We start from the raw sequence: 18,547 nt of genomic DNA, 5'->3' as shown, positions 1-18,547 counted from the left end.
AATTTTGGTAAACACTGCTTTCTATCCAACTTTGATTTCTCTTTGTACGCATGATTTTCGTGTGGTGGTGGTTCTGTGCACTGCGCGTTGCAGGGACTCACAATAAATGGCTTTATCGAGCTCTTCTGGCAGCAAGAGTCTCCTGCCACAGTGTTCCTCCTGGAAACCTGCTGGCAACCCGAACTGCAAACCCAGTCAAGGAGCCAACGTGTAAAGAAATAACAGCCATCAGAAGGTGACTCCCTGCTTCCCTGAGGAGATAGTGTTCAGGTCCTCAGGCTCCTCCTGCTCACCCTGCCAAGATTCATGGAGGGGCAAGTCTGGGCTGAGGGCTGGAAGGGGGAGGCTGCCAGTGAGTACAGGAGATTTTCCATTTCCAGTGCTCACTGTTGTTCATGTAAAAGCACTGAGATATCTGAAATTCCAAGTACCATTTTACATCATGTTATTTTTAGACATTTTCATAGCTCCTCAACTGTGTGGAGGCTGCTATAAATGAACCACAGATCTTTTAGTTTAGCAGACTTTGATTCTCTAAATGAAGACAAGAATTTTTATTCAGTATTTGATTTAGAAAATCTGAGCATACAGCAAGTAACCCAGAAACAGTCCATTCTCCAAATTAGATTGTTTTCCTACAAAATTCATCTTGGAGAAAAAGGATAGTAAAATTTGTTAATGCTGACTTCAGGCTATCTGTGATTTGGCTGTATGAGTCACCAACAGGAAAGCTTCCTCCTGACTAATTTATTTGAGAGTTTTTTCCTCTCATTGATATGTTAATGCATTGCTTTTACTCTAGTACATTCTTACCTTTTTTAAAGGAAAGAAACAGTCAATCCATACTTTCAACCTGGGTATTTTTCACACCTTCTGCACCAGTTCTGTAGATTTTTCTAAATTCTGCTAAGGTGATACAGTACTATATATTGCAGTTTCTATGTAAAGATATGACTTTGTCTGTGATGTTGAAAAACTTTAGTTTTTTTAATCTAAAAATGTTTGTTCAGCATGGAAAATAACTGAATCTGAGGAGCTAACAAACCTTTTTTGTTGTTGGTTTTTGTTTTTAGTTTTAGAATGCAGAGTAGCAGGCACATGCATAAAGTTATAGGAAAAAAAAAAATAAAAATAGCAGTAGCTTGTTCCTGCCCTCATATTCAAGGGCCTTCCATTTGGGATGGAGGAGCTCCAACATGTCCTGCACTGTACCTTTTATTTCCAGGCAAAGAAGCCAATGAACAAGATGTTCCTAGAACTTTGATTGACCTGTAGTAGTCAGATCAGTGCATCTCACTGCACCTTTGTTTCTCAACCCCCATCAGGACAATATTTTCACTATGAAGTGATATGAACTCTGCCCGAGGTTACATATGGTTATCAGTTCAGAGTCTGTAGGTTTCCATTCACACAACACAGCAAATGCAGAAACAGAACAGCACCTTATTCTTCAAAATATTGCCATCCTGGTAATAGTTCAGTGTATGGTTACAGCATTAATCCACCATCTTCTAGCCAAGGGATAGACTGAAGAACAGCACAAAAGAGAAAAACTATGGTATTACAAAACCTAGCAGAAAACAGTCTTAGTGCTGCATTGCCTTGACATCTTGCAAGTGTAGGACTTTAAATTTTTAAAGAAGTTGAAGTCTGATCTCTCATTTACCTGATCCTAGTTGTTTTGCTGTCACCTTATTAAAATCTGATTATCCAAAACTAATTTGTGTTTGGTAAAACATTATCAGGCTCTCTCAAGACAGAAGTGCAAATCTCCTGTCTAGACATGGGTTTTCAAAGCCCGACTAGTTTGGCTAATGAGGAGCACCTCGATATCAAACCCTCCCTACCTGCTGAGAGGGAAGGAGTTAAAATGTCATGCTGGTAAAGGAATCCAAATCATTCTTCTGCAGCTGCTTCTGACTTGCAGATCTGTATATGGCTTCCTGCTCTTACTGTTGTGGATGGTTTGGTCCTGCATGCCATGGTCTGCTTGTGAGGAAGTTTTATCACTACTACTCGCTGACTCTGAGGATTTTGCTCAGCCTGTCACGACTGTAAGCTGAGCCCAGAGCTTTTAATATATTTAGCCTCACAAATCCTCTCTGAACTAGCAAAAAGGAGAGAATTAAGGCTCAGCGAGAAGGAAGTCTCTTGCCTGAGGTCATCTGGGCTGCCTGTGGCATGGAAGAACTGGAATCTTTCACAGAGGGTAGGACTAAAATCATTAGCCTGTTAGCTCTTCCCTTAAGTATAAGAAACAATGCAATCATTCTCAAAATATTCTTTAAATCTTTCTTTTCCTTTTTTACCTTTTTTTTTTTTTTTTCAGGGACAAAAAAGTGGAGAGGTTTTTTTATGCAAATTTAATAGTTCCACATCAGCCCATCCTGCTGTGGAAAGCTCCTTTGTGATGTTAAATGAGATTCACATTATTCTTCCCAGTATCTTTGTTGCCGAGTATAACAAGCAGTAAAGCTCAAGGGAATCGCATCAATTTTTATTCTGAGTCTGGCTGACAAAGATATGAACACTTAATTAAGATTTCTTTCATCTCATGAAAATAGCCCTGACAATCTGAGCCTGATGAGAGCTTGATCTTAGCGAAGGCAGTGTCCAACTGCAAGCTCTTAGTTGGAACACTTGCCCTCACAAATCACTTGAAGTGGGAGTGGGATTTAAAGGTTTCCAAGGATGTCCAAACTTTGAGGGAGTGGCTCATGCTTTAATTTCTGACTCATTCTAATCCTGTGAACTCCTGCTACACACAGGGACAGACCAACAGGAAGAAGAATCTCTCAGCTCCGCAGAACAATGTAATAAATTCAGGCATGCGTGCAGCAGGAGTAGTTGGCTTAGCTTCCCTAAGTGCCATCTGTAAGAAAACCGATTTTTTAAATGACTGATTACAACAAAATGCACATTCTTTTTTTCTATTTTTTTTTACATGGACATGTGTATATTGATTAAAATTAGTCCCTTCTTGCTACATTAAATCAGAGTGTTGATAATTAGGCATCTGTGCACAGGGCTGAGAACATCAGCAGCACTAAAGAACAAACAATAGTTTGTAAGAGGATCATTACAGCTATCTTAGCAGCACTTACAACATGTTTATTCAAAAATGAAATATGCCCTAAGGAAGAAAACACCAACTATGGAACTCTGGGGATTTAAAATAAAAAAGGTCACTTTTAAAGCCCTTAAGTAAACAATTTCAAACAACTCAGTAACAGCTCAGATTAAAAACAGACTAAGCGTCTAAAGCAATAAACTGTGTTAATTGTATAATCTGGAATGTATCAAAAGGACAACCACTGTCACCCCCATTACCTTCTTATTGTTCAAAGTGAAAAAACTCAATATTAATACTGACGTACATCTTGGTGTATATAGGCACAAGCAAATATTTATGGTTCTGTGTTTCAAGACTGTGCACTGCCAAGAAGGAAATACTTGCAGCTGCAAGTAGAAGGTTAAAATAAACTGTGTGCATTTCTGCATCAACAGCTCAGGTCTTCAGAAACCATTGGGTCAGGAGGTCCTGCTCCATGTGGGAGCAGGAGACTGTGTGTCTAAGTGGTGGTGAAACTCATCACATACACAAATGAAGACAGCACTTGGATTTACAGACGTTTTTTCTAATTAACGTATTGAAAAGTGCAGCACCTGCAGGTTTCAGTGGAACTAATGAAGCATTTCCATTACCCACTCACCAACAGAGGGGCTTGAGTAGGGCTTGGAGTCACCAACAAAGTAAAGCACTTCTGTGGACTAAATTTCACCTCTTCTGTTCTCCCTATGATGGCATATCCTCTTAGCATGTAACACAGTCTTAGTATTATTCTTCAATCCAAGGAATTAACTCAAAAGAACAGCAAAACTGTTCATGTGAACTAAACCTTCTGCAGTGCAATTCAGTGAAAGCCGAGGGATGCTGGCAGTACCTCAAAGCAGACCTCTTCAGGCTCTGCCCCGGTATCATGATTTAGGAATGGTACTTCCCAGTTCAGGACCCCCACTGAGACTTTCCGAAACCACACGCTGCTCTCTCTCACTCCCCCTCATCTTTCCTGCTGCGTTGAGAATTAGAGGCACAACAATATACTGGAAACATCAACGAGATAAGAAACCTGCCCCCGCTCCCAATACACAATACCAGTCGGCTCCCTCCTCCACGTTTTTTCCATGGGAAGAAACTCCTTTTCTCCCTGCTCCTGGCAATGACCAATGATATGAGGTGAGACAGAATAACCTCCACATCCGAGCCATGCTCCCTCCTGGCAGCTGCAAAAATTAACACTGTTCCAGCTGAAATCAGGGCATCAGCAAACATTACTTACTCATTACAATTTTGGAATTAAGGGCTGTCCATAATTATAAAATCAATTAGGTTGGAAAAGACCGGTGAGATCATCGAATCCAAACCATGACCAAACACCATGACTATGGCATTAAATGCCAGTCTTTCTTTAAACACCTCCAGGAACAGTGATTTGTGTTCCAACGTCTAATCACCCTTTAAATGAAGAAATTCCTCCTGATGTCCAAATTAAACCTCCCTGCTGCAACTTGGGGCCATGTCCTCTAAAGCTGTTCCCAGCTGCCTGGGAGAAGAGGCCGACCCCCATCTGGCTACAACCTCCTTTCAAAGAGTTTTGAGGAGAGAGCCATAAGGTTCTCTCTGAGCTTTCTTTTCTCCAGGCAAAACACCCTCAGCCGTTCCTCCTTCTGCTCCAGCCGCTTCACCACCTCTGTTGCCCTTCTCTGGACGTTCTCCAGAACTTCCATGTCCCTCCTGAAGTGAGGGGCTCAGAACTGGCCCCAGAATTAGAGCAGCCCCTCACCCGCGCTAAGTACACGGGAACGTGCCTAGACAACGCAGCTTTTCCCCATAGGTTTTTCGCTGCCTCCCCGGCTGTCAAGTTCCGGCTCTTCAAGCCCCCGGCGAGCTGCTCCCCGTGCGCCAGGTGAGCAGAGCAGGGTAGGACCTTTCCCCGCCAGACCCACCTGAGGGCCGGCGGGAAACGCAGGCAAAGCCCGACATGGCGGAAAAGGCACCGCCCCCCCCCCCAGGTGCGGCCCCCGCCGCCGCAGGTGAATGCGGGGCGTCAGTATCAGAGCTGTTGTGATTGGTCAGGAATGCTGTCAATCACCTGTCACCGCGGCAACACAGGCCCGCCCCGCGACACTCTCTCGGCGGTTGATTGGTCAGTGCGGCGGTGACGCGCGCGCCGGGGGTTTTACGGCCCTCGGTGTCGGGAACTGCTTGGAGAGGGCGGGTGGTGGGTCTGGTGGTTGGGGCTGCGCGCTGCCGCCATGACGTTCAAGCGGAGTCGTGACCGCTTCTACAGCACCCGCTGCTGCGGCTGCTGTCATGTCCGCACCGGCACCATCATCCTGGGCACCTGGTACATGGTGAGAGGCGGCGGCGGCGGCCAGCGGCTGGAGGGGCGGCGGTGGGGGCCGTGCTCAGCGCGCGTGCGCGGGGTGTTCGGTGGGGCGGGGGAGCAGCGCCCGCGCGGCCGCTCTGAGGGACCGCGGGCGCCCCGCTCCCCTGCCCGGGCAGCTCTTCCCTGTCCTGAGGCGGTCCAGGAAAGCGGCACGACGGGATTTCCTGGGGTCACCCGGCGGGGTTCGGGTCCATCTTCTTTCCCGGGGTCTCCTTCGGGCTAACGAAGTCCTGTTGTCCCTCGGCAGCCTTCCTTGTTGTGTTTGGAAAAAGAAAGCGAAGAGAAAGTTCCGGGCGTTTTAATCTGCGTCTCAGAGAGAGAGAGAGATTGTGTTACTCTTCTCTTTCTTGGTTTGGAGGGATTGAGACTTTAATGCAGTAATGAGCGTGTAAGGGAGGAGACCGGGAGAGACTGGAATTTGGGGTGTATAGTAGGGGAATGAGTGGTGCGTAACCTCTGAGAGGAAGATGAGTGTCTCCAGAATGAGCAAGAACTTTGTGGCAAGGGAAGTTCCTGGTTATTCCATATTCTGTTCCCGAAACTGTGATTGAAAAGCAGTGAAAACAAATTTGGCTCCCAAAACACTTCCTTTCTTCTGACCGGTGAGTGCTTTCTCTCTGAGAAAGAGAGCTGTGGTAGTGCGGATGAAATATTAGAAATAAAGTGCTGGACTAGAGCGAAGTAGAAATGTGCAAACAGTTCCAGCAAGTTAAAGGCCTGGAGCCCTAACTTCCCTTGGTTCCCTTAAAGGGGGCCTGAGCTCCCTTTTATTGTAGTCATTTCCTCCTCTTTCCTTCCCTTAACCTCGTGGGCAGTAAAAATGAGAGGATAGTTTACAAAAGTTGCGTCATACTTTTTCTGTGTTCCTGGAGCTGTAATCAAACCTGTGTTCTCCTTTGCACCTCTCCAGATTGTAAGAAACAAAGAATGCTGAATTTTTATGTTGATACGAAACAGCCATGCACAGAACTTGCCTTTAGAGGCATGGGGGTTTGATTTTGGGGAGTTGATGGTTTATTTTCAACAAGTATGGGGAGATCCTTTATGCATCTTGGTCCCTCAGTTGACAAAAATTGTACAGGCAAAGAAAGTCGCTGGAGAGACAGGACTTGAGGAAAAGGCAGGGTAGGGGGTTGAAAATGTAATGAAACTTTAGGGAAAAGGTATCTCTTTCAAAGAAATTGACTAAAGTCTTGGTGCTGATTAAGTTCTTTTAATTAGTTCATTTCAAAGGAAAAGGTCCATTGTAGTATTTAGAATCAAACTTTTAGAAACCTGCAAACCACCCTGTACTGATGGATGGAGTTCAAGAATATGCTTGTGGTCCCTCAAGAAAAAGCACAAATCGTGAGCAGTACGGGGGACAGTAATCCTTGTTAGAGAACAAAAGCACCTCGCGGCCTTCCTCACTGCGATTCCTGTTCGCGGGAGTGTCTGTAAACCCAGGAACTTGCTGGGGGCGGGGGACAGGGAGATGCTTCCGTGGCCGCAGACCTGGTGGCACTTCCAGTTTCTACCTCTCCTGCTGTGCTTGTGTTTCCTCTTGTTGCCTGGATGCGGCACCTCTTTCTTCTTTCTGAATGGGTGCTGGGGACGGTGGGAGCTGCGCCGGGCACCCGTGAGGCTGCGGCTCCAGGGGCGGAGTGCGGCTTTGATCTCGTGTAACCGCAGCCACTCGGTCTGGAAAAGTAGAGCTGAGTTCATGGTAGCAGGGGCCATGCAAATTGCTTCAGAGGTGCCGGTTTTTATTAAAAAAACCTTGTCTATCGAGCACTTCGTTATACCGTGCGTTGAATATCTCTATCCAATTCTCAGCTGTCACCTAGGTAAGGGTGAGAACTTTTCAAGTCTGGCAACAGCTGTCTGTTGGAGCTGAATTAAGGTTATAACATGAAGCTTTAGGTGGTCTTCCCTAATGCTTTAAAATCAGAATTCAGCTATAAGTTATACATTTTTGAAGGTAAAATACGGTTTTGGTAGTGAAAGTTGAATTTAATTGCCTTCTGCCAAGCTTTAAAAAATTGTCCAGAACGTGTCAGGTTTTTTAGACGTGTTAATTAATGCACCATTTAAGTATAGTTCTAACTTAGTCTTTCAGGTACTTATGAGAAGTATTTCTAAATCAATTAAGTAATCTCTGCTTTTAAGTTACAGTGGGACAAATAGTAATAACTTTATGTGGAGGGTGGTGTTTTTTGGTGTTTGGGTTTGGTGGGGCTTTTTGTTTGTATTTTTTGTGCTTTAGTTTTGTTGGGGTTTTTTTGAAGGATGTAGCTTTTGGAGGGGGTGAATGTTTAGTTCAAGAATAGTTTTATGTTACTGAAAATCTTGCTGTTTACTATATAAACTGTGTTCCCGTGCAGTGCAGTCCTGAAGGAATTTGCTATCAAACTTAAAATGGAGTCTCATAGCAATCTTCTCCAGATGTTTTAGTAAGATAAGACTTCTGTCTACTTAATACATGTGTTATTCTTATGTAACCATTTCTTTAGGCATTCTCCTATTCCTTGCTTATTTGTGTACTTTAAATCAAGCATATAATTAACTTTGCTCCTCGCTAGAACAGTTTTATCACTGTCCTTGGTGTGTGCTTCTGCAAGTCCAGAGAGACTGAGGATTACCTTCTAAAATGTCTGCTGCTGGTGCTGTGTGAACAGAGAGTGTCTCAAGCACAGTTCTGTCTGTGTGCTGCTGCTGTTTGTGATCAGTAAATAAAATGTCTTTACCAAAAGACAAGAACATTTCTGGCAGGATTGTACTTGAGTTCCAGGTCTGATAAAGCTTGCTTAGCTCTGCAACACCCACTGCTGTTCTGTGTAGGAAGGAAAAAGAAACGTCCTGTTCCTCTCTCCATAATTGCAGTCGTGTTGCTTTGAAGTTTGTTTTTTCCTGTAAACTTTCATATTGGGCACTGCACTTTCCAGAAACCGGAAGCACGAACACTGCACTGGCAAAAATGGGATCAGAGTTCAGTAAACAGCATAAAAGCCGATAGTATTGTTTTGGAGGGAGGGGCTGCTGTGTTCTGGCAGCAAACTTCAGGGCTGCAGTCAGTGATGCAATTGCTGCTGGTTAGCAGGAGCAGGAGGGGGATCTCTGGAATTGTTTGTTCACTGAACCAGATTGGCAGGAATGAGCCAATATAACTGGTCTCAGTCTAATAGTGGTAGTGCTAGAGGCTCTGAAGTACTCGATTTAAAATTACTCTTCTTCAGTTTTGACTATTTCAATATATTAATAAATCAAATCAGACTCTCCATCTTGTTTTTTTTCTTTTTTTTTTTCCTTTTTTGTTTTGTTTTTTCCCCTTGAAAAATAATGTAGTAGTGCAAGGCAATTTCCGTTCTTCCCCTCATAAAAGGATATAAGCAAATTATAAGTAGGAATTCTTGGTTTTGCCCAAGTCACTCAGAGTGCTTGGGGAAAACTAGACTTCATTTTCAGGCCTCCAGAGAGATGAAGCAGTTACATGATGAGGCATCAAGTGTATACTGTGGAGATAAAACTCACTAATTAAAAAGCTAATGCTTGTTAATAGTTCCACAGTCTTTTGAGTTCTAATCATATGGGGAGCTAATATTTCTGTTACCAGTATGTAATAAATTATGATTTTCTACTTGAGAATTTGAAATTTCAGCAATTTGAATTTTGATACAAGCTACACCAAATTGTTAAACTTAGCTATCCCTGATATGAAAATGTAAAATACACTCCTTAACCCTAATTTAGTTTTGTAATAGTTTATTTTCATCTTAATGGGATTATTTTTTTGAACAAGAACTTGAACATATATTTTGCAAATTTTTTGATTTCTTAGCAAAAAGACTAGAATGAGGCCACTGAGATTTCTGAGGTGTTACTTCTAGGGTGCTGCAGTGTCCACTGAGTGCTGTCAGGTTTGTTTTTTTTTTTTTGAGTTTGGTTTTTTGGGTTTTTTTGAGGGGGAGATGATAATGGTTTAATACTCATATTACACTGAGGCATACATGAGTTTCATTTTTTTGGACTTTTCTGTGTAGATATTTGTGAACATACATTTGATTTGCAGTGAGTATATACTTAAAAGCTCTAACAGTGTTCTGTGGTCTGAACCATATTCTTGCTGCCTGTTACACTGATTATTTTGAAACAAGCCTTGTGGTCTTGCTGTTACCAAGTTTCTGGGAAAGAATGGAAGTAGTTAAAATAGAGGCTCTGGCTCTGTAGGTCATAATCACATTTAACATACAAATTTCAGTTAATTACTCAGTGTTGTGAAACGGTAGTAATGGAGTGCTGGAAACCCTGAGGTGTTAGTTGGCCAAGGTTTGGGTTTGTTGTTTGTTTTTGTTTAGATTTGTTTTGGTTTGTTACTATTTTTATTTGGTCTCATTGATTCTAATTGATTGGATTTTAAATGACTCTTATTTTCTGTTTTACTTGCATACCATTTCAGGTTGAGAAAATAAACCTTTAATACTTGGAACTACACTCAGTAACTAGTGAAATTACTAAGGACTTCGGTACACTGAATTAGGACCATATATAAGATGAAAATAAAAAAATAAAGGGACATACGGAGAATTACAATCTCAAAATTCTGAGGCATTCAAATTTTTCAGTACTTCTATAGTAAATTCAGGTGCTGCTTACTCCTTATCCTGAGGCAGATAGCCTATTATGGCAGTCAAACTCATGACTGTGTATAAACAATAAATGATTTAGTTGTAATTGAACATGTACTTTTGGGCTTTATAAAGTAGAGATCAATGTTTCAACTGCCAGAGACCTGAACCTTGACATAGGCTTTTTGAAACAAGTACAGTGCAGAAAGGTATTTTCCAATATACCCAGTTCACTCACAGAGGGAATAGAAGGGTTGAAAATGCATTGAGAGCAGAAGGCCAGAGTACAGAAGGATGAACCAGGTGGGAGATGAAAGTGTTCTATATTTGTGACCAAGGGTGAAGCAAAATAAGATTTGAAGACAAGAGGCAGGTGAGCAACTTGACAGTTTGTCTTTTCAGAAGTGTCTTGTGAGAGTGAAAATAAGTGCATTTTGAGGCTAAAGATACTGGTGGTTAAACAGAGTTCTTTGCTGCCAGCCGTTTTGGCTACAATGGTTTATATTCCAAGGTATGAAATGCCTTATAAAAATAAAGTGGCTCAAAGTAGCTGGAAATTCTAGTGAGTTTGTGTTATACATGATGAGATGATTGCATTTCTACAAAGTGAAAGGCACTACTAACTTTAATTCCACTAAAGGTTAATTTTAGCAGAAAGTGCAAGCAAGCTTATCACCATTTATCTCTAAACCCCTGGGGAAAAAAAAAAAAGAAAAAGAAAAAAAAACCCAATAAAAACAGTGATGGAAAAAAAGTAGAGGAACTGTGAGTCTCAAAAATTTTAAAAGGTTCAGAATGTTTTTTTTTTTCCTTTCCAAAATCTTCAGTAATTGTATGTAGACTTGCCCCCATCATTGACTCCTGGAACCATGCCAGATAATCTCTTTTCCAAGCAGGGGAACCACAAAATTTTGGCTTCAATATTGCTAAAACCCATTTATTTACCACATCTATAGACTCTCGAGTTGGTTTCTTTGTGTTTAAAAAAGAACAAGTATAATCTAACTTGTGGAAAGCAGCTGTACTTCTGTAATGCCAGTAGAAGAAATACCTGGCAAATATTAAGTTGTGAGAAACTGCAAACCAGTTTTTTTTCTTTTGAGGCTAATTGGATGGGATCCTGCTGCTGGTGGTGACAGTACTGAATACTGATTGGAAATGTCTGCATCTCGAAAAGACCATCATGAGGTTTTTTTGTGTTATGCAACCTTTGGCATGTGTCTCCAGATATCAGTAACCGAAACTATGTCCCTGTAAACCTTGCATACGTTATAAATGCTGTCAAGGCAATTTTACGGAGGATTAAGCTACTTCTGCTTCTTTGAGCTCTTCCTGAAGACATTTCTGGTGTGTACCAAAATGGGGCAACAGAAAGAGTCTTAAGTGGCAGCATGAGGGAGGAGAAAGACTGGTGAGCACACAGCCCGTGCTGAATGCATACACATTGTGGGGGTTGATCTTCGTGTGAAACTTCTTAATTTCCCCCGTGGTTGTGTAGGCTTTCTGATAAGGACTGGTGAGGTTTTAATAAGTGATCTGGGAAGCAGAAGATGATGTTCTCTCTAGTTTATTAAAACTGGAATGTGGCAGAAACCCAGTAATTTATTTGTATGTTAAATTAACTCATTGTAGAAAACAGAAATTATTTCAAAATATTCCTCGTTCTGTACCTTTATCTTCCTGACCTTTTTTAACTGTTTCCAGTTTTTCAGTTCACAAATCTCTAGAGCATCAGCTTAATTATGTTATTTGAATCCCTAGGAACCTTACCATCCCCTCAATTTGCAAAGTTATTCATTGTGATTCACTGAACCTAGCAAGTGCTCCACACTTTTTGGGTTGTTTTGGTAGTTGTTTAACTAAATCAGCTTCAAATTTAACTGTAAGTTGGGCTTTTTTTTTTTTTCTTCCACATACAGACAAAGGGAAGAGTTTATTTTTAACTGAAATAAAGGATTATTAGTGGTCATTAAAAACATCTTAGCTGTTGCAATGTAATTAACCTTGAGGTAACTGTGATCTCTCTCAGGTGGTGAACTTGCTGATGGGCATCTTGTTGACAGTAGAAGTGACTCATCCAAATATGGTGCCAACTGTTGATATCCAGTATGAAGTCATTGGAAATTACTATGCTTCTGAGAGAATGGCTGGTAGGTCTAGAACTCTGCTGGCTGATGGGTTGTAATATATGCATACAACTTCTAATAAATATGGTTATCTTATTTTTTGAAATTCTCTTCAATTATTCTGGGATTGAATTCTTCCACAAGAATAAAAAGAAAGCTCTATGGACTATTATTTTAACTTCATTTTATACCCAAGCATCTTAAGTGATGAGATTTCTTGGCCTTCTGATGCTTTGAGTGTTGAAGTATGTGCGGGACATCTCTGATTCACTTTCTCCATAAGCAGTATCTTTGCTGTCTCAGTAAAACAAGCAGCAGAAAACAAGTGTAAAGACTTTTCTTCAGAATTTTTGGTCATCTTCATAGATCAGGAAATGCCTTAGAGCTCCTGCATATGAATTTGCTAAGAAGAAGACCATGATATCTTTTGAAGAAGAAGGGACAATTGGGATGCCAAGTACTTGAGTGAAACGAAAGTGTTTCTCTAAATTTCACCTGGAGAATAAATGAAGGAGAAAGCACCATGAGCAGAATTAAGCCTGCTTTTCACTTTGTTACTGAGTGTATGATGTATACAGCTATAATTGGTGTCAAGCTTTTTAACTATTGTGTCTGTAAACTTGTGCATATGCTTTGCTTCTCTTGGTTTTAAATGTGTAGAAATGTGTAGGGTGGCACTTCTAATCTACCTCAGTCTGTTGTATTACATGAAAATGTAGGGAGGGTCAGATTCAGCAAAGTTAAATAGTACAGCACAAAACTGGGTTTTGAGCATTTTGGATTAATTGTTCATGACCTGAATTGAGGATCTGGCAGTTCTGACCTGTGACTGTAACTCATATTTACTACTAATGAAATAAGAGTGGGAGCAAGGACCAAATTCTTTATGAGGCTAAGATATGAAGTAAAATCACAGCAGGTGTCTATAGAATGTCATATGATCTGTAAAGGCTGTTGGTGTACTTAGTAGCCTTAAGCTTATATGAGTGAAAGAAGCTTCTGTTCACTCCTTAGCGTAAAATCTATCACATGCTTTTGACTTAAAAATTCTTACTCCTTATGTTGGGATCTGGGCTAGAGGGTTTTGTGTGTGTGCGAGAAAATTACAGGTATTATTGTACTTGTGTATATTGTGAGTAATAACTCCTCAGAAGACAGCCACACTTGCTGAGACTTTGATCAACACAGTGCATTTCAGACATGGGGGGCTCTTTCTTGATGCCATCTATGTGTGTAGATATTAATTGCAGAGTAGAAAGGGTTCTCAGATAATGTCTTTTCCAAGCAGGGGAACCACAAAATTTTGGCTTCAATATTGCTGAAACCCATTTATTTACCACATCTATAGACTCTTAAGTTGGTTTCTTTGTGTTTAAAAAAGAACAAGTATAATCTAACTTGTGGAAAACAGCTGTACTTCTGTAATCAGTAACTGTGATGCACAAGGAGAATCTTTATCATGCAGCTTCCATTAGTGTCCTGGATTTTGCTAGAAATTGGTTTCTATTCAACTGCCTTTTCTTGTAAATAGTGGGATACCTTCCACACAGTGATTTCCTGTTTTCCTTAGTGTTACTGAAGGAGCAGTGCTGCTCCCACTGCCAATGACCAAATTACATAACCAAACCATTTTCAAGTGTAAAGGTTGATAGTGTGTTAGCTTAAGATTCTGTCCAGTTGTAAAGTTAATCATTCACATACTTTTCAGCACTGACACATATTGCAAATCAGCATCATTATGGTGCATTACTGTCAAACTATGTCAAGCTTCTAATCGGTGTTCCTGGGCTTTAGTCAGGCTTTTGATTAAGGCAAAGGGATTTTTCCAAGTAGTTGTAGGTTTTCTTGAACCAGATCTTTTTTTGTTAGGAAGGATCTGAACTACTCTGTTCTGCTGCTGGTAGTTGGCATGGATGAATCAATTGAGAACAGATCATAGTGATGGACAAAGCTTGGGTACCTGTCAGCTGCGGTGTGACAACTCCAGGAAATTACTGATTCTTACTGTGTTTTTTTTTTTTTTTTTTTTTTTTAATGCAGAAAATGCCTGTGTTCTGTTTGCTATCTCCCTTCTCATGTTCACAATCAGTGCAATGATGGTGTATGGTGCCATTGCTGTAAGTATATTTATAATCCATGGTTTTAGAGTTGCTACTTGATTTTTTAAAAACTAAATAATTTACAGGCTACTCCTTTTTTTTTCTATTTCTTCTTAGCATCGTGTAGGCTGGCTGATCCCATTTTTCTGTTACCAACTCTTTGACTTTGTGCTCAGTTGTCTGGTTGCCATCAGCTCTCTAACCTACTTGCCCAGAATCAAGGATTACCTGGATCAGTTGGTAAGTATTCAGCTCACGCTGATATTTTGCATTTAAAATTAAAGTTTGTTTTAATTGGATCAGTGACTCCCCTTCCTCTGCATAAGAAAAAGGAATTCAGCCTGCAGCAGCCATAGGTGGTTATTAGGGAATGGTAGCTTATCATTGCAGCAGAGGTGGAAGAGTTAAAGTTGTCATTGCTCCCTAAAAGGAAAGCCAGGGAGAGTAAGGAAAGAATTGTGATGGGAACTACTGGTTTAAACTGTATTGGCTACAAGTGGACTTGGAAGTGTGTTCTTTAACACGCTTAACTGTGCCTTTTAAGCAGTGGGGTTCGATGGCAAATTTGCTACTGCAGATTAAAAATGTGTTTGGTAGGGAACAGGAAGAGAAGTGTAGGTAAGGTGTGTAGAAGTGTAGGTAAGGATTCCCATGGCATTACACATGGAGTCTGAGCTTTCCTTTTTACATTCTATGTGTCTCTTCTCAAGTTGCCACAGCACTTTCTAAAGAAACTGCAGTGGAGTTCTCACTAACACTGCCTGTGCTGGAATGGCAAGAAGAGTCAATGCATAGAATGTACTGTCAGCAGGGACCACAAGTTCTGGCTGGCTGATGTTTTAATCTGTTCAAGTAGATGTTTAAAAGCAAGTCCTTTTTAAAACAGATAAAATGTTAGATTGGTGTTTGAGAGAGGCTTTGTTACTGTGGTCAAGGAAGGAGAAGAGACAGGTTTGCAGAAGCTCTGTTTCAGCTCCCCCAGTTTTGGGGGTGACATCTTACACTGCACACCTGTGTGTTACAGGTTGGACTGACAGGATGTAATTAACAGTAAGCCATTAAAGAGTTGTAGAGGACCATGAGTACAAATACTGTCCTGCAGCTGTGAAGAAGAATCTGTGTTGGCATGAGACTGATGAAGTAACTAGGGACACAGACTGTACTGTAGTGATCTGTTCTTGTGGGACAGAGACAGGATAAATACTGTGCTTTGTGGGTGGATAAAGAGGAAACTTGTTAGAAATGGAACTTTTTGTTTCAGGGGAGTAGTTTACACAAGAGTTTGTTTCATTTGGTGTGAAGTTTGGATGTTTTTCTATCATATTTGATTATGCAGTGTTCATTCTTATCTCTTCCCTTTCTCTCCCTTCCCCTGTTTTTTTTTCACTAGCCGGATTTTCCTTACAAAGATGATCTCCTTTCTTTGGACTCCAGCTGTCTCTTGTTTATTGTTCTGGTGTTCTTCGTATTATTTATCATTTTAAAGGTAAGTTAAAACTTAAATCGTGTGTCTGTTGCAAGAGTAAATAAATATTAAGATGGTGCCAATCTGAGTTAATTCTCAATGCTGAATTCAGAACCCAGCTGCCTTCTGAGGTAAGAACTTCTTTGAGCACAATTGTTAGGATGTTCGGTTCTGGTATGACTTGGGTCTAACATGTTGTGTACTGGTGTCTTCAGCTAACTGCGCGTGTGCAGTGGGGTGTGCTTATGCAGCTCTGCCCTTCCTGAGTAGGAAGGAGGAATGCAAAAAGACTTTTTGTGTATGTGGAGATAATTTTAATATTTGTAATTAAGCTTGTAGTGAAATAATACTGAGTTAATAGATACAAGTTTCTAAACAAAATGTTTAAAATCTCTCACTGTGCCTAACATACCAGAATGCAAGTTTTGGAAGGAAGATGATTGAATGAGGAAATGTATAAGTTAATTCTAGACCTGCATCTTTCTCCCTGCTGAAGGGTGATAGTACTAGTTACTTTCTTTCTGAAGATCTAAATAATCAGGCATTAAAAACTCTTGTGTAGACAAAGCATATTAGAGAAATGAATGGATAATATATATTGGCCATGATACTTTTCCTTTATTGCATTCAGGTTACATTTAAGAAAAAATGAAATTATGAAAAATAATTTTACTGGTTGTCTATACTTTTTCCAAGTGGAATGTTTAACTGGGGGGAGTGAAAACCTAATACAGTAGATAACACTTGTGCACTTGTGTACTGATTGGGAAATTTGGTACCTTTTGTACAACAGTGCTAACTTGCCAGTGAGAGATTTGGAGAGGTTAATGTTACACAAATTAGTAATAAAAAAACACCCTAATCCTTATCATGTCATGATAGTGTTTCTTTCTGCAGTAGTCAGTGTTGACTCGATGTTCAAGGTTCATTCTACCCTCTCCCTGCTGCCTCAGTTGTGTGTCTGAGCTCTCTCCTTAGCACTGGCAGTTAGCTGGGGAATCAGTGCTGAGGGATGAGTGGGATTGTACTGAGATCCACAGAAGCATAAGCCAGATGGGGATTAATTTGATTAGCGCTGCTGAGGCAGACAGAGATTAGTTGAATGGATCTGTGAATTCTTTTGCTAAAACCTGTGTGATGCATCCTCTGAGTCACTGTGACAGCAAAGCTAAATGGATAGCAACATAGGTATGTGGCCAGGTCTGTGAAATAGCAACCATTCCTCAGCTATGTATTGTCTAAGTTGATTTATGCTCCTTTTTATCATAGGAATGTCATCCAACATCTAATTTCTGAATCAGCCAATGCTTATGAGGTGTTTAAAAAGAGAAATCTCTCTTCTTTCAGGCATATCTAATTAACTGTGTATGGAACTGCTATAAATACATCATCAACAGAAATTTGCCAGAGATTGCAGTGTACCCTGCTTTTGAAGCTCCTCCACAGGTAAAACCTCTTTTTAAGATAAAAGGAAGCAGTATCATTAATTTTGAAGTAGAAAATTGCCACATCCATGTATATTTCTAAGTCTTGTCCAGTTTCTAAAGAAAGACTAGAAAGATAAAAAAATTTAAAGTAGCTAATTTTGTGATGGGTTATTTCTTAGCTAAATTCTCAGTGCCTAAAAGGAGGGTCTTTAGAGAGAAGTCTTTGAATGTTTTTCTTGTGGTATAGGGAAGCTTTGATTGCACCAGTCCAAACCTTCACTGCTGCTTTGCAGTGGGGTGTGAAATGAATGAATGAGGGTTAGGCTCAGCAGAGCAGTAAACTGCTCCTGCACCTTCTTTCACTTCCTCATTTGCTTACTAGGAACTGCAGCAAATTCTTAAAATAACTTTGCCTACAACAGAGGATGAAGTTGCTAATGGGCCATGTGTGCTTTTTTTTCTTTTTTTTTTTTTTTTTTTTTTTTAATCTTTTGCATTAATCACTTCAAAATGTCTTCTCCTTAGTATGTTCTGCCAACCTATGAAATGGCAGTGAAGATGCCTGAGAAGGAGCCTCCACCTCCCTACATACCTGCCTGAAGCAATTTTTATGTTCATTAACATCTGTACCAGCTTCCTGGGGGTTTTGTCTTTTAATCTTGCAAAACTGCTTAAGTAATAGAAATATTCAGGGCTTTAGGAGCAAACTGTTATGTTTAAAATGTTTGATATAAACTTACTAAGCAAAACACATCTGAGAGTGATTTCATTTGCTTTAATTTCTGTTCTCCCTAATGCTCTTAAACATTTTATTGCCTTAGGGCCTTACACCTGCAAGAACTTATGCATGTGACTAACTTGTGGCTTTAGTAAAACCAATTGAGCCACTCTGATTGAAGTTAGCTGTGATTATAAGTGTCTGCAGGATTCTGCCCTTAATTTATATTAATTTTTTGTAAAGTAGTTCATAAAGACAATCTGATCGTGCAGCAAAATGACAGTTTGCCTTTATCCATTTTTTGGAAGGGGAAGGGTTTGAATGTGGCATATATGTGACTTTTTTACTTTGCACTTTTCTCATATGTTATCTTACCTTTTATTGTGGTTTTTTTTTTTGTTTGTTTGTTTTTTGTTTTTTTTTTTTTTTTTGTTATCCTATGTCTTGAAACAGTATTTTTGTGGAACAAGTGAGGGTAGCACAAGAGTTCTATTACAACGAGCTGGGAATGCAAGAAAAATAAATAGAAATGTGGAAGATGGTTGCATGCTTCTAATCTTCTATGTATTTTCCTCTTTGTGATAAATGATACTTAAATAAATCTTTTACAAAATGTTTACCAGTAGTGTTGGTTGATCTTTTTGGTGGCTTTTTTGTT

The 18,547-nt window shown here is 40.3% G+C and overlaps 1 protein-coding gene and 1 long non-coding RNA gene across 4 annotated transcripts; one reads left to right on the top strand and one right to left on the bottom strand.

Annotated features, from left to right (window-relative positions):
- Positions 1 to 539: 539 nt before the first annotated feature.
- LOC128805241 (uncharacterized) lies at positions 540 to 5,054 on the bottom strand. Its single transcript, XR_008436335.1, has 2 exons — positions 4,845 to 5,054; positions 540 to 2,872 (listed from the first exon to the last, which is right to left on the bottom strand). It is a non-coding gene; the product is annotated as an uncharacterized LOC128805241 (long non-coding RNA).
- A 184-nt stretch (positions 5,055 to 5,238) lies between these two features.
- On the top strand, positions 5,239 to 18,508 carry LAPTM4A (lysosomal protein transmembrane 4 alpha). Of its 3 annotated transcripts, none has more exons than XM_053973794.1 (7): positions 5,239 to 5,415; positions 12,084 to 12,204; positions 14,221 to 14,297; positions 14,397 to 14,519; positions 15,670 to 15,765; positions 17,092 to 17,190; positions 17,697 to 18,508. In XM_053973794.1, the coding sequence occupies exons 1-7, from the start codon at positions 5,317 to 5,319 to the stop codon at positions 17,769 to 17,771; spliced, it is 690 nt and encodes a 229-aa protein (XP_053829769.1). In that variant the 5' UTR covers positions 5,239 to 5,316; the 3' UTR covers positions 17,772 to 18,508. The 3 variants fall into 3 exon arrangements, with proteins under 3 accessions (XP_053829769.1, XP_053829770.1, XP_053829771.1); XM_053973795.1 differs by lacking the exon at positions 5,239 to 5,415 and adding an exon at positions 5,573 to 6,052; XM_053973796.1 differs by lacking the exon at positions 5,239 to 5,415 and adding an exon at positions 7,137 to 7,276.
- Positions 18,509 to 18,547: the final 39 nt, after the last annotated feature.

Source organism: Vidua macroura, chromosome 3 (assembly GCF_024509145.1).
Source record: "Vidua macroura isolate BioBank_ID:100142 chromosome 3, ASM2450914v1, whole genome shotgun sequence".
Lineage (NCBI taxonomy): Eukaryota > Metazoa > Chordata > Aves > Passeriformes > Viduidae > Vidua > Vidua macroura.
This window is presented reverse-complemented; position numbering and strand designations above follow the sequence as displayed.

What these genes read in the sequence shown, in the direction of transcription:
- LAPTM4A (XM_053973794.1), top strand. Translation starts at nt 5,317, where the DNA reads ATGACGTTCAAGCGGAGTCGTGACCGCTTCTACAGCACCCGCTGCTGC. An exon ending in TGGTGTATGGTGCCATTGCT is followed by an intron (nt 14,298 to 14,396) that starts GTAAGTATATTT and finishes ATTTCTTCTTAG; the next exon opens with CATCGTGTAGGCTGGCTGAT. An exon ending in CTTTTGAAGCTCCTCCACAG is followed by an intron (nt 17,191 to 17,696) that starts GTAAAACCTCTT and finishes TCTTCTCCTTAG; the next exon opens with TATGTTCTGCCAACCTATGA.